This window comes from Pseudopipra pipra, chromosome 10, assembly GCF_036250125.1.
Source record: "Pseudopipra pipra isolate bDixPip1 chromosome 10, bDixPip1.hap1, whole genome shotgun sequence".
Taxonomy (NCBI): Eukaryota; Metazoa; Chordata; class Aves; order Passeriformes; family Pipridae; genus Pseudopipra; species Pseudopipra pipra.
The window spans coordinates 2,950,098-2,965,185 of NC_087558.1; the positions used below are offsets into that span (position 1 = coordinate 2,950,098).

Here is a 15,088-nt window from a genome sequence, read left to right on the forward strand (position 1 = left end):
AGGGACATTTCTGTGCAGCAGCAGCAGCAGCAGGAGTGCAGAGGGAGCCGGGAACCGGCTTTGCCGCTCGGGAGCCAAAATCCTCCTGACACATCCACGTTACCATGACCTACATTTATCCCAGCACAACACATGTGGCAATTCAGCAATCGGCCACAATTCCGGGCAGACAGCTTAAGGAATGCTGACAGAGATCATTACTTTGCAGCTTTTCCCTTCAGCTGCAGAATTATGGTGTGTTATTCCAGGGGCTGAGCCACTTCCAGCTCCAGTGGGGGCAAAACTCAGGGTAACGACCAACAACACAAAATCAACCCCGATGCCAACACATCACATCGATAGAGAGGTGCTATAGCCATAGAATACATAACTAGTAAGTCATTTTTAGGTTGCTTTTATTACAAAATTACAATTTGAATTAATAGTTGCACAGCTACAAGATTGTTTTTATGCCAGCGCTGAATGAAACTCTCTGACCTGATTCAACCCCAACGAAGACAAGTGCAAAATTCACCCTGCTATGAATGGGTTTCCAGCTGAGGGATCCTTTGAGCTTATCATGAATTAAGGTATAGCTTGTTCTGATGATGAATTGAAATGATTTTAAATCAATTATAACATAAAAGACATCCCAAACTAGATGTTCACTGAGCTGAGATTCTTGATTTACAGCCCAACATCCTGCCCCTAAATGGAAATCCATACATCACTGAGTCAACGTAATCAGACTTCAGATAACTTACTTTAGAGCAGAAAATTCATCTTTTTTTTCCTCTGTTCAAGCCATTAGCATTAGCTGGGCATTAACAGCAACCAGAATAACTATCAGTGCAGACATTTCACCATCAAAAATCCATGAGCATAACAGAGACTTCCAAACAGTCAACAACCCACTTTGTTTGCCTACAAAACTAGCCCTGAGTCATTTTGGCCACCATTTTATGTCACAAATGTAGAACGGCTGTGGAGCAGATAATGATTCACTCTGAGCCCTCTGGAAGAGTCAAAACCTTCCAGGCTTGTGCTCGGCCACAAGTACCACTCCTTTCTAAAGAGAAAAGAAAACTTAGGACACTTGTGCCAATGTGATATTAATGGAAGCAGCTTTTTGTTGTGTTTTAAAGAAAAAGGACACACCGTTGAATTGTGACTTCCCATAGTTGCATGACTATTTATATAGAGAAATATAAATTCATATAAATGTATACATATCTATAGATACACATATAATACATTTTAGGCATATACATACATACATATATACACACAGTGCTATATACACATACACAGATTTGTATATACATATATATAAATATATATATATATACACACAAATGCACACACAGCTTGCTTTTTAGCTAGCTAGAGTTATAAATTCTCCCTCCCCCACAGAGCCAAGATGATCCCAGCTGCCTCTGCTGAACACCCCACGGTTGCCTCTCCATCCCAAATTAAATATAATCCTCATTATTCTGCCGCTCTGGTTCCTGAGAAACTTGGCAACCTTTCGGAACGACTCGAGATGCAGCAATTCCTCCTGCCTTGCCTCTACTAACCTATTCTAGGAGATGCAATATGCTGCTAAGATTAAGTGTCCAAAATGCTAATATGTCTGAGAAGTGCCTCCACTGACCTACATTGGGAATGTAGGTCGTAAAGTGGCTATTTTTAGCTTCGTTACCAAAATGCCCATATTTTAATAACAGTCCAAAGCAAGCCATGCTCCTGAACCCCCCAGAACTTTCCAGCAATCTGATCCTACACTGTAACAGTGCATTCATGGGTACACACTTAGATACACACACAGCACATGTGTACATACTGTACAAACCCAGTGTCAGCATTTCCATAACACACGTCCCCGTTCCAGAAGAAGTAACGACACGGGAGGCAGTTACTCCTCCTTTGAGCTGTCAGCAACTAATTTTAGGAGCATCTCCACTTTTCTCCCTGAAGTGTAGCTGTTAGGGATCCATCTGCCCAGGGATTTGTGCTCTGAAGGCTGTGACAGGCTTTGGTTGGCTCGGAGGGGCTGGCAGAGCACGGGGCCCGTCACACCACCGGGGCCAACCTCGGGGGGCTGCTACAGAGCCGAGGGCCAGGTGGGCAATCCAGTTGGTACAGAGGGAAGTCTTGAGGTGCAGTACACCACTCTACAGAAAAACCCAACAGAGAGAACCACATTTTCAGTTGGCCCCCGCTCCGGGCACGTGGGCGATGTGCAAACAGAGGGGGCAGAGCTCGTCGTCAGCCAGAGGGATGTCTGAGCATGCAGAGGGGTCAAAGCTGAGAATGCCAAAGACCTGGAGGCTGGTTGAGAAATTGGGCCAAAGGCAGGAAAAATAGGGGTTTATGAGATATTTGTTTACCTGCTCTAAAGAGTTTTCAACAAGATTTTCCTGCTGTTATTGACTGTCTCCACCCCAGCAAGAGGCACTTGGCTTTCAGGTGCCCTTGGCACTGTCAGCCTTGGCACAGTTCCCACCTGTCAGAGCTTAACCCACCTCCCAGCAATGCCACTGTCATTCCTTCCATCAGCATTCCTGGCTGTAGTGTCACAGCCCCTCAGTGCTGACAGGAAGAATATATATATTTATATTTATATACATATAAATTAGATACATCCACAATTCTTACTTTATTGGTTTAAAAGTGAAGGGGAGAATTAACTATGGATTAAATGAGGACTCTTTGCCTTAATCAGTGCCTTTACTCCTCCTCAGGGCTGCAGAACAAGGAGCCCATAGCTGTGATTTGCCCTTTCTTTGAAGGAAACACTGACATAAACTGGATCTAAAAAATACCTTTACTTGCCATATTTCTTTGCTTGCCAATACTATCCACTTTCCAAAGCAGCCAGGGGTTTTGGGTCACTGCAAGAAAACATAACAGAAGTGATGCCACATGAAATTGTTCTCCAATTAAGAAGAATGCATTAGCTACACATCTATTTCAGCAGTGCTTTGAGGAAAACTGATCAGATGTGCCCTTGCAGGGCAGTTTAACGGCACCAGAGAAACTCTGGATGAGTTTTCTAAAGAAAACAGAGACAAAATTTTAAACGCCCAGCTTTTTAAAAGCTCATTTTTCACCAAAATGCTACAATATGATTTTTTTAAGTGCTCCCTGTGCACACTGTGCCAGTCCCTCCAGTGGTGCAGCACCCCAGGGACTGGATTTCTCAGGGTGGAGCAGATTAGCTGGACAAATCCAACCCTGGAATCTCACTAGTGGGAATTTCTTACACCTCCCTTTGAGTCAGATTGTCCTGGGCACTCTCAGGACACGGCAGAGTGAATGCATATCAGCTCTACTGAGTGGCAATTCCTGCACTCTTTTGAGCATAACTCCTTCATTCTCTGAAGAAAATAAAAAGAATTAAATTTAAAAGTCCTATTAAAAAGTATAGTTTGGTGAGAATTTTCACACTTTGCAATATTTCCCTCTCTTCAGTCATACTCGGAATAAAATCAAACCAAACAATCACAGAACAAAAAAAAAACCCCCAAAGCAAACAAACCATTAATTAACTTTGATTTGCAAAACCAAAGCCTCCAAAGCTCAATGACAGACTTTGGTTAAAGGGTTATACAATAACAGACATTTTATATATATATGAAATAACTTAGAGACCAAGTACAAAACCAAAGGTTTTTGTAGCTTCCTAGAAAACTCATCTCAGTTTAGGACAGTCTTTTGTGACACACTCAGTTTTAAACAATTTTGGTCTGAAAAAGTATCAATAAACACATTCCTGCAGTTCTTTAACATGTAAACCAGGTACTGTCTCTGGAAAAGCAAAGTAAAGCTGAGGAAAGCAAGAAAAAACTCCACAAAAATCCCATAACGGTATATTAATGCCACTGTAACATCTGCAGAAAGTCATTAACTTCAGATGAGATGGTCCCTGCAGGATAAAGGCTCCCAAACATTTCCTCTGCTTTTTTTTTTGCCGTTTGGTTGGTTTTTTTAGGGTTGCTGTGGCAGGATTCCCCCCTTGGCGACGGTGCCAGGTGCCACCATCAGCAGCAGGGATGGCAGTGCCATCAGAAGCAGCAGCACATCTCAGGTCTCTTCCATTCCAGTAGTGATTTATCACAGTTCAGGAGCTCCTGTTTGGAATCATTCAATCCCTCCTGGAAAATCTGATTGCTGCAGAGAACCTCCCTCCCTGGCATCACGCTACAACAAGGTGCCAAATTGCTGTGCCACGTGCCATGGGCAGGATATTCCTCCCCAGCTAGTGGCACTTGTTTGAATTCCCAGGTACTGAGAGATTCAACCCTTGGCTAGCCTAAAATATTTCTTCAGGATTCTGAGATATCTTTCTTCAGGATATCTCTGAGAGTTAGAAAATTCTGGTGGAGAAATAAAGACGTTAGAAAAAGCAAATGGACATTAAAGATTCAGTGTATGACATGAGTGAGTTATTCATATTTTATGTTGTGCTATGCCCTCTATTTGTACCTATTCTTTTTAAGGCACCCAACAGCTGAGTATATCATGTACATCTTCATGATGCCTAAAAATAACCCCACACTTCAGATGAGCATCCTTAGCATTCAAAAATATAATGGTTGATGCAACATCCACCCTGCAGAGACTGCCCAGTGTGAATGTGGGACAAAGCATTCCTTTTCCTGTCATTTTTCCCCCAAAATGATCTGTCTGACACCATTCTGAAAAACACAATATTGACCAATTTAACAGAAAATGCCACCACAGGGGAGTGTTTCCAGATACAGTCCCAGTGACCAAAGATAACCCACAAGTTTCACCTCCTGGGTGAACCCCGTGTGTAGCAAAGCAAATGCTTTCCTCAGAAACACCCCAAACTGCCCCAAACAACCTCAACAAAAAAGAGAATTACATAATTTTACTACTGGGAAACTATAAGGATCAAGGAAAAGACATTTTAAGAATAATTCTCTGAAACACAGTTGTCAGTGCCTGTTAATTACAGAATCATAGAATGGCCTGGTTTTGTATAGTTAATATTCTTGCTTTCAAAGAGAAAGATAATACTAATAAAGTATTTCCAAACAATTTGCAATTGTTACATTAATAATCTTCTTGGCTAGTTGGTTACCAATGACATTAGGCCTAAACTTATTTGTCTTGATGCAAATATTCTTATTTTAAAATCAAAAGCATTAATTTGTGAGTGAGGTCAATCAGAAAAATTACTAAATGGATGCAAACCCATTTTCTCTGTACCATGACTCATTTTATTCTGAAATAGTCACAGGGAGCACTTGTCTCAACATACTTGAATCCACTTAATATATGTTGTAATTTTCTGAGATCAGATTTTGCTCCTCATTCAAGTCTGTTGACTAAATCTGAGCATAATGTGGTGTTTCAACACTTGCTCCAAGGGAGCAGAATTGGGCCTCCAGTCCATACCCACTCAAGGGTTTGTTCCAAGCACATTCCAATTCTTCCACTGGCTCAAACAGGTTTCAAACTGGGGCATAGCTACCCCTGCCCAATCAAAACAGCAATATTTCAAGAACTGGAAAAAGGAGATGTATTTCCACTCACATCAGCATCAAAAAATAGCAATTTTTGTACAAAAAGCTGCCGTGAAACTCCATATTGTGTGGATTTCCATTTCTTCCACGGAGAACAACTGTGTTGTACTGTATAACCCATTCATAAATCCATCCCTACATAAATTCACTGTGAAACCCAGCTATGAGGGAGCCAGATTTAGAATCGGGCCTTGGAAAACTCAGAAAATAAGAATATGCCATGCACAGCAGCCTGATTTCCAAGTGTACATAAATCCACATTGTAAAAGCAAGTGCCTTTGGAAGAAGTGCAAGCCTGGAACAAGTTCCCACCTAAGTGGCTGGAGCTCTGCCAAAAGTTGTACCCTGTGGTTGAGTGATGTAGCTGAGCGATGAACTCCCCCACTCACAGCCAAATTCTACACAATTTTTTTTCATATGAACATTTCTGTTCAACTTAAACCCAAATCATCAGGTCTCCTTCCTCTGAAGGAGGTACTTGAACCAAGTGGAAGCAGCACAGAGCTCATGAAGTGCTGCTGGCACACCTGAGTTCTCCAGAAAGGTGCAGCACTGCAGATTGACATTTTGTAGAGACCTTTTTTCTCCTGCTGCAGGAAAAGTTCACAGAGAGAACATAAGTTGAACGAAAACACACATTTCTAGCTTAAAACCGAATCAGCCACACTCAAAAGTGGGTTTTGTCTGGAAAGGCCTCTGACAAAACCTTGAGCTACCACAGCTTAACTCATATTCACTGAATAACAAATGAGGTTCTCACTCTCAATACTCATCTAACCAGAGCAGTTCAGGTCCTATCTTCCTGCAACAGGCATTGGATTGCTTCCCAAAATTCAGATTATTATTCATACTGTAACAATGAACATCTTTCTCTCACTGTTGATACACTCAAGAGATCCATGAAGCAATTTCCAAGTAAATTTTTTAACCCAGGGCACAGTGTGACAGTGACATCAATGACAATATCCAGAAACTAAAAAAGAGCACCAATAACTGAGCACCATCCTTTCCATTTCCCTGTGTGCAGCTGTTATTGATTGGGACTTACCTGGCCTTGCTGTTCTTTTCCACCTGTAGGAAGAATTTCAATATAGTCAATGAGTGAATAGACCAAATACATGCTGAAAACTTTGCTACCAGCACCCTCACAGGCTGAACTGCTCAAGCCAACACCAGGTACTTGTACAACAATGAAATAAGCTAAAAAAATATTTATTTAAAATAGTATCCCGTCAAACAGCTCTAATGTAACTGCAGATCACTTTGACTTTATTTGATTCCTTCCCAGTATCATGAATGCTACCAAGAATACTGCTGATAATGATATAATTAGCATTAATAATACCTAATAATTAGGTGTAACCCAGGTAAAGAGTCACCTATCAGAGATCGGAGATGATGGATCCATTTTAGTTTCCTGCAGTGGAAAGCACTGCTGCCACCCACTCAGCCTCAGCTCAACACAATGAAACAGCAAAATAAGAGTCATCAAAACACCCTTTAGACATCACACTTAAATATTGTCAACAATTCCAAAGCGAATTATCCCTTTAAACATTGTCAACACTTCCAGATTGAATTGTCCCTTAAATATTGTCAACACTTGCAGAGCAATTCATCCCCAAATCATCTCAATACACAAGGAAAAGGAAGTTTCCTACGCAAGGAAAGAAAAATAACTCAACATAAGCCAAAAATTATCTCTTTTAATACAAAATTCCATTCTCATAGAACAAATTTATTTTCCACTGAATAAATAGATCTGCTCACCGTCCACGGGCGAGATTACTGCCTATAGTTATGTTGAAATTCTCTTGCCTTTCTGCAGTTTAATTAAAATATAAACATTATTTGCAATGTTTACTCTATTTGGATACAAGTATGAACACTTGGGGGTTTGGTGACATTGCCAAATGTTTACAGCACCACTCTCACTGGGGGTTGTACTTTAACCTGATTTATACAGCTCCACATTACTTTGCATGTAGGCTCATGGATGTAATTCTTACAATTATGATGAGGAGGATCTGGCCTTTGCACTTGCATGTTTCACACCTTTAGCACGTGCATGCTCTTCTATTATCCATTAAAAAAAAAACAAACAACAAAACAAACAACAAAGCAAACGAATGAACCAACCCCAAGGGATTAGAGCTGAAGGCAGCAGTGAGAAAACACGGTATCAACTCAACAGAAGAAATTCAAATGGGTGACATTTTTACTGATGTAGTGGAGATGATGCTGGGTTTACAGACGTTGGGAGCTGTCCCTGTGTCTCCAGACACCCACAGCTACTACCATGACTCTCCAAGACAGATGAATGCAAAAAGCCTACAAGGAGCATCCTGGCTGGAGCTGTAAATAGCAACACTGGGGGGGGGGGGGGGGGAAACAAGTATTTATGGGTTTATCTCTGTTAAAACACATTGTGCGGGGTGAAACCGAGCTGTTCCCCAGAGGGAGGAGGGCGGATGGTCGGGAGAGTGACCTTGGGGCGGGGAGGTGACAAATCCCGGTCCCCTCAGGACAGCGGCAGGAGCGCTCCGGGCAGCACCTTTGGAGCTCAGCGGGCGAATAACCTCCACACACCTGGATACATCACCCTGACCGCTGCTCAGACAAATTATATTTATGGATAGATTGGGGGTTTCTGTATAAAAATCGCTATTTGAAGAACTTCGGGGCGGCGCAGGCCGTGCCCCGCCCCGGTATAAGGCGCCCGGGGGTACATTCAGCGGGGCGGGCGGGGGGCACGAGAGGGGTCGGGAGCGGGTCCGGCCCGGGAGCGGGGTCGGGATGCAGGAGCGGCTCCAGAGGCGGCTCCAGGAGCGGGTCCGTGCGCGCTCCCGCCCCAGCGCTGGAGCGCCGGTGCCACCTGGCGGCCGCGCGGGGCCGCGCACCGCGCCCGTCCCGGGGCCGGCGGGGACACAACACCGGCGGGGACACGGTGGGGACAACAAGGACAGCACACCAACGGGGACAAGATACCAACCGGGACCTGCCCCCCGGGGGCAGGGAAATCCGATCGTCTTTGGTCTCGCTCCGCTTGCGGCGGGAGCGGGGAGAGGTGCCTTTCCAGATCGCATCACCCCATTCCAAACTGGAAATGCCGTTTAATTCACCCCCTCTCCTGTGCATTTTGACCGCTCGCCCCGCACGGACTGCGGCTGCGAGCGCCGGGGGCACCCCAGCGAAGCCTCGGTGCCTCCAGCAGGCCGGGAGCCAGCGCTCCGGCGGGATGCGCTCCCAATTTTCCCGGTATTTTTAACTATCAGCAGAGCACAGCAGGGATACAGATCGCAAATCGGATTTGTGACAGTCTCGGGTGGTATCTTGGCAAGAGACGCTGTACAGGGTTTTTTTTTCTCTGTTAACATCACAGTGCATCGAACTGTTATTAATAAAATAGCGTTCAAGGTTATGGGAGGGAAGGAAATCTCCGTGGGGGAAGCTGAAGTTTCAGGTTCAAGCTTTGTATTCCTATATATATATATATATTTGGGGTTGTATATATATATATATATATATGCATTGTTTTTCAAAACGTTTTATTAGGAAAGCTATACCAGACGCATCACTGTACAATGATTAAACATTACCTTTACAATTTATATTCACTTGAAATTACAGAATAAATATATGCACATTGTTGTACCTTTGTGTGTGTGTTTGTGTGCGTGTATGTGTGCATGAGAGAAAACATTAAAAGTGCTTCCTACAAAGCTGTTAGTGAGAGGTGCCCAGTAGCTTCTTTTTTTTTTTTTCCCTTTTTCTGTATATTTGCATGTTGCTTTTATTAGGAAGGTGCGGATGTCCTCCAAAAAACCATGGCGTCATGATGAAGTGTCACTGAGCATCCCCTAGGTGTGTGCGCCACGTGGTGACATCCTTTGGGCTGCTCGGCTCCGGGGAGGGGGGGTTTCCCCCAGCCCACGGGATTCCCCCCGCGGCCCCCGGGCCCCGCTGCCGCCCTGCGCCGGGGGGCCGGGCTGGCGGGGGGGTGCGGGGAGGGTGAGGGTGAGTGTGCGTGCGAGGGAGGGAGAGAGACAAGAGTGAGACATTCGAGCAAGACCCTCCCCTCCCTTCCCTCTTGCAGTTTCCAGGCATGCAGCAAACTGCGCTCGTTTGCTTCTTTGCATTTTTTTTTTTCTTTTAAATAAATGTACAGAATCTGTGCCATGATGGGCAAGAAGAAAGCAAGCCACAAAATGCCATCTTCCCTCCCCCTCCCCTCCAAGGGAAAATATCAAGGAAGTTTACTCGCAACGGAGAAAAAAAAAGTAAAAAAAAAAAAAAAAAAAAAAAGCCAACAAACAAAACAAACGACAAGAATAAAGAAAATAAAAGAAAAAGGATAAAGGAAAAGAAAAAAGAGAGAGAGACACACACATAGAATTTACTTAATCAGGATCAATACAAAGATCCCCCATAATAATAATATAATAATAATAATAATATACCTTTATGACATGGCACAGTCAAAGTCTCAGTTTCAGTATAAAAAATAATGATTGATTAACATCTGCTGGCAAAAGTCTGCGAAGGCACTTCGTCGATTACTGATCTGAGAAGGGCCCTGCCCCGCAGCGCGCACATCTGGCGGGGCAGAGCGCACAGCTGTATCCTCTGCCCGCGGGCGGCGGGGCCGGGCGGGCGGCGGGGCGGCGGTCAGAACCGGTACGTGGTCTTCTCCAGGACTTCGAGGTAATCCGGCTTGGTTTGGAGTTTGGCCCTTAACTCGAGGTATTCGCTTGTGGGGGTTTGGTGGTCCGGGAAGCCCTTGCCGGCCGCGAAGAGGAGCGTCTCCTTCAGCCTGGCGTCCTGCTGCAGGTCCGGGTATTGCATGCCGGGGGGGTGGACGTGCAGTTCCTTCAGCTTGGGCACGGTGCCGTACAGGCAGTCCACGAAGCCCACGGCGCAGGGCGGCGGGCGGTCGCGGTCCCGCGGGGCTCCCCCCGCCGCCGCCGCCGCCGCCCCGAGCGCGCCCGCCGCCAGCCCTCCGCCCGCGGGGTGCTGGGGGTGCACGGCCACGATGGTGTTGAGCTGCGAGCTGGACACGGCCAGGCTCCACTCCTGCTCCTTCTCCAGCAAGGTGCGGTAGCAGCTGCCGGGCTCCGGCGCGGCGGCGGGGGCGGCGGGGTGGGCGAAGCCGCGCTCGCCGCCGCCCCGCAGCAGCTCGGCCGCCTCCCCTCCACCTCCACCTCCGCCGCCGCCGCCGCCGCCCGCCGCCTCCTCCTCCTCCCGCGGCTTGTAGATGGGGTTGTTGCACATCTGGGTCACCGGGTGCGGGATGTAGTCGTAGACGTGGCCCGCCGGGGGCGCCTTCTCCGGGGACCGCTCGCCGGTGCCCCCCCCGCCGCCGCCGCCGCCGCCGCCACCCTCGGGAAAGAGCCTCGGGCAGCGCAGCGGCACCGCGCCCAGGTCCGCCGCCTCCGCCCGCGGGCCGCGGAACGGCAGCTTCCTCCGGCGGCGCCGCAGCACGAAGGCGAAGAGCCCGGCGGCCACCAGCACGGCGGAGAAGAAGAGGACGAGCAGGCTGAGGATGAGCACGGACAGCGGCACGGCGGCGGCGGCCGCGGCCGGGGGCAGCTCGTAGGCGGCCGCGCCGGTGGCCGCGGGCGGCGGAGGGGCGGCGGGGGGCGAGGCGGCGGCGGCGGCGGGGCGCAGGGCGGCGGGGCACAGCGCGGCCAGCTCCAGGGAGCGCAGGTCGCGGCGGGCCAGCGGCTCGGGGCTGGCGCACAGCACCTCGCCCACCACGCTGACCGAGCTGAGCGCCTCCAGCCACTGCTTGAGCGGCACCAGCTCGCAGGTGCAGTCCCAGGGGTTGAGCTTCAGGTCGATCTGCACGATGGCGTGCAGGTGCTCCAGCACCCCGGCCACCGGCAGCGCCAGGAAGTGGTTGTTGCGCAGGTTGAGGCGCGCCAGGGAGGTGCCGGCGAAGGCGTCGGTGGGCAGAGTGCGGAGCAGGTTGTCGTTGAGGAAGAGGAGCTTCAGGTTGGGCATGAGGCTGAAGGCCGCCGGCTGGATTTCCCTGATCAGGTTGTACTCGAAGTACAGGTAATGCAAACTCTGCAGGCCCCGGAACATGCCCGGGGTGAGCCGCTCGATGTCGTTCCCGTTCAGGTACAGGCTCTTGAGGTTGGGCAGGTTGATGAACGCCCCGTCCTGCACGTAGGAGATCCGGTTGTTCCCCAGGTGTAAGAGATCCAAGGAGGAAAAATTCCAGAAATCGGAGCGGTAGATTTTCTGGATCAAATTCCCGCTCAGGTACAACTTCTTGGCGTTCAAGGGCCTGGGCAGGAGCTCGGAGATGTTGTGGAACCCTCGCTCCTTGCAGTTGACCGTCAGGCCCAGGTCGTTGATGTGCAAACTACAAGAGCAGCCGGTGGGACAGATGATGGGGATGGGGGGCCGGGTCTGGTAAGCAGCCACGGGGGGTTGGTTGGGCCCGGGGTACAGGCCGCGGGGGGTCGGGGGAGGCCGGGGTGCCCTGGGCTGCTTGGTGGGCTTGGGCTGCTTGTTGGACGTTTTGTACTCAACAGAGGAGGCGGTGAAATGGAAGGAGGACAGCATGGAGGAAGGCTTCGTAGGCCACGCGTTCTCCTTGCTGGACGACAGCTGAGGGATGCCCAGGCTGGCTTCCACCTCGGAGTCGGACAGCATGGGACACAGCTTGCTTCTCTTGATCTCCCTCAGGTCCTTCCCGTGGAAGTGGAAGGGGGTCTCGCAGGTGATGTCCCCCACCAGAGCAGTGTAGGGGATGCGCTCCAACCAGCTCTTCAGCTGCACGATCTCACACGTACAGTTCCACGGGTTCTCCTCCAGCTGGATCTCCATCAGGCTCCTGCCAATATGGTCCAACATCCCGCGGTACGAAAGGACTTTTAGCCGGTTCCCGCGCAAGTCCAAGTGGGTTAAGGACACAGACTTAAATAAATTGGTGGGAAGCATGGGGATGAGATTGTCATTTAGGATAAGGACCCTCAATTTACTTAGGTTTCGAAATGCCCCGCTTTCAATCCGTTTAATGACATTGTAATCTGCCTGCAGATATTCCAGACTTTCCAAACCCAGGAAAGTGTCGTTCCTGAAAATGTCCAATTTGTTTTCGTGCAAATACAACCTCTTCAGAACTCGGAGCCCATTAAAAGCCCCCGTCTGAATGTCCTGCAGTGCATTGTTCCCAAGGTTAATAGACACAGCATTGTTCAAGTGAAGAAAACTGTTGGTGTACAATTTCCTCATGGAATTCCTCTGCAGATAAAGTTTAAAAGGTCTCGACCACGACTCTGTTATCTGACTAATATTTATAAATCCTTTGTTGTCACAATGTATATGGAAAAGGCTCTCCTTCACTTCACAGTAACATGGATCAAAGCAGGGCTCATCCAGTTCCTCCGAGTCCTCTATCAAGGGGATAGGTGTAGTCCATGCTAGAGCAATTGTGCTTAGAAGAATTATCCACAACATCCTTCCTTTATGAAGTGTCTCTGCTGTGGACGGTTTCATCATTTGATGGTGTTTACAAAACTGCAACGGGAAGAAAAATGCAGATTTCAGTACTTCTGCCCCGCTCCTTTTATTTAAGCCCCTACCTGCCAGACTCGTGTTAGGCTCTTGGAAAGTTCAGCAATTGTTGGGCAGACGTTCACAACCAACTCCAGGGGTGTGGGATGGGCGAGCCTTGCCCTGATTTATACTTAAGAGATGGTAGACGGTTCCATCACGCGATAGCAGCCTCCCTTCTCCCCCTCCCCGTGGTAAATGCCACCTATAAAGGGGACAGCACATGCAGCCCCACACAGCAACACGAGCACACACAGGATGGACGTGTTGCATCTCTACATGATTTCCACCGTAGGACCAGCGTTTGGAACTCCACGGATCTCACACTCGGGTGCTTTGTAGCCATCACAGCCCGCATTGGCTACAGGGGGGGGAAAACACCAGTGGGCAGATTTCTCTGGTGTCGCACTCCATCCTTCATCCATGCAAACTCCCAAAGTTATTGAGCCTCAACCCTCGAACCCCTCTCCCTCCCAGCTCAATATATTCCACACGTAAGTTCAGAGGAGTGTGCAGGGTTTGCTGATGTCCCTGGCAGAACGGATCCCCTCAGAAATCCCCACAGTATCTTTACCGGAGTAAATGGTTAACAGCCCTGATTCGAAAGGGAAGCTTCCCCTCGCAAATGCGCCGGTGAATTAATGCAACTGGTATATTATCAGATAAATACACACCACATATTAGTCATTTTAGCTGATTAAAGCGTTTAGAGATGATTAATCTTTCTAAAGCACATGCCCATGCGATCAGCAGATCTAAAGGGAAGTGACAGCTAAAGAGGCACCTAGGATTGAAACGCTCAGCCTGCCTTGGATTAGGGCATTTTGTGCCCCCAGGACCAAGCAGGAGACCCGGTTAAAAAGCTGAAAGTGGAAGGAAAAAAAAAATACCTTGACACTTACCAGCCGATAAATTTGCTATCCTACTATATACGTTCCCGAATGAAGACACCATTCTTCTCCAATCAGATGAAAATAATGCTGCACTAATGAGATGCAGCTCCTTCAACATATGGTTTCACCCTTCCTTTCACCAGATATTTTAAATGTATGGGCACAGAGAAACGCTAAGGATGGTAATAATAACGGTGGTGATGCAGCCCTTCCTTGAATCCCTGAAATGCCCATTAGAATCATTCGGAGCGATCGTTGCTTTTAGTCTTAATCTCTCAATAGAAAAGGTCCTTTTTGCCTTCCTCGTGCAAGAACTAGAAAAATTTGCCCCCCATCCACAAACTTAAGAGCAGAAAGATGCATTTAGGGGAGAGAAATGCCAGAGGAACAGAAATCCTTAGGATCAACTTGCAAATGAAACCCTCCCCTGTGGGAAAGAGGAGATGGTTGAAAGCACGAAAAGAGAAATACCCTCTGCAATTAAAACCAGCATCTAATTGGGGAGAAGGGAGAGAGATGAGAGCTATATTGCAGTATCAGTCTCTCTGTCTCCTTTGCAAAATATTAAGTTCTTTCTCTTCTGCAAGGGCTGTAATAAAAATAAAAAAATAAATAAAGAGGATTATTATATCTTTTTTTTGGAAGAGGGGGGTGTCTTTGACCCTAGGCGGAAACAAAAGGATCCAGAAAGGTTGTACTTACCGGTTAGCAGGAGAGATTTTAGCACATCGTTACAATAGAAAAAAAGCAAAAGAGGGAAAGGGGGGGAAAAAAAAGCTCGAGTTTAAAGATTGCTGGTTTCTCTCTGCCTCTCCCTCTCTGTGGCTCTCTCTCCCTCTCTCTCTACTCCTGCTGAAGCTGAGGCAAAAGGAAAAAAAAAAAAAGGCAGGGAAAAAAAAAAAAGAAGAAGCAAGCCTGAAACGTGCTGGGAATGCAATGAGCCCCTCAATGATCTTCTTTAGGATGCAGAGCTGCTGTTTGGCACACTCAATGGAGGAGGGAGGAGAGGGGCTGCTGCAGGCTCCAGCGCCGCCGCCGCCGCCTTCTCCGGGCAGCGGCAGCGCGGAGCGGGAGGCTGGGGCGCGGCGGAGCGCG

The 15,088-nt window shown here is 47.9% G+C and overlaps 1 protein-coding gene across 4 annotated transcripts; it reads right to left on the minus strand.

Annotated features, from left to right (window-relative positions):
• Positions 1-378: 378 nt before the first annotated feature.
• Positions 379-14,826, minus strand: SLITRK3 (SLIT and NTRK like family member 3). 4 transcript variants are annotated; one of them, XR_010432986.1, is made up of 3 exons: positions 6,583-14,824; positions 2,805-2,873; positions 379-2,153 (listed from the first exon to the last, which is right to left on the minus strand). XR_010432986.1 is itself a non-coding variant. In XM_064665786.1 (2 exons), the coding sequence occupies exon 2, from the start codon at positions 13,044-13,046 to the stop codon at positions 10,203-10,205; it is 2,844 nt and encodes a 947-aa protein (XP_064521856.1). In that variant the 5' UTR covers positions 13,047-13,064; positions 14,696-14,826; the 3' UTR covers positions 6,728-10,202. The 4 variants fall into 4 exon arrangements, 3 of the variants coding, with proteins under 3 accessions (XP_064521856.1, XP_064521855.1, XP_064521854.1); XM_064665786.1 differs by lacking the exons at positions 379-2,153; positions 2,805-2,873 and having other exon boundaries at positions 6,728-13,064; positions 14,696-14,826; XM_064665785.1 differs by lacking the exons at positions 379-2,153; positions 2,805-2,873 and having other exon boundaries at positions 6,728-13,064; positions 14,003-14,824.
• Between the last annotated feature and the right edge of the window lie 262 nt (positions 14,827-15,088).

Coding starts and splice junctions, on each gene's coding strand:
- SLITRK3 (XM_064665786.1), bottom strand. CDS start 13,046: ATGATGAAACCGTCCACAGCAGAGACACTTCATAAAGGAAGGATGTTG.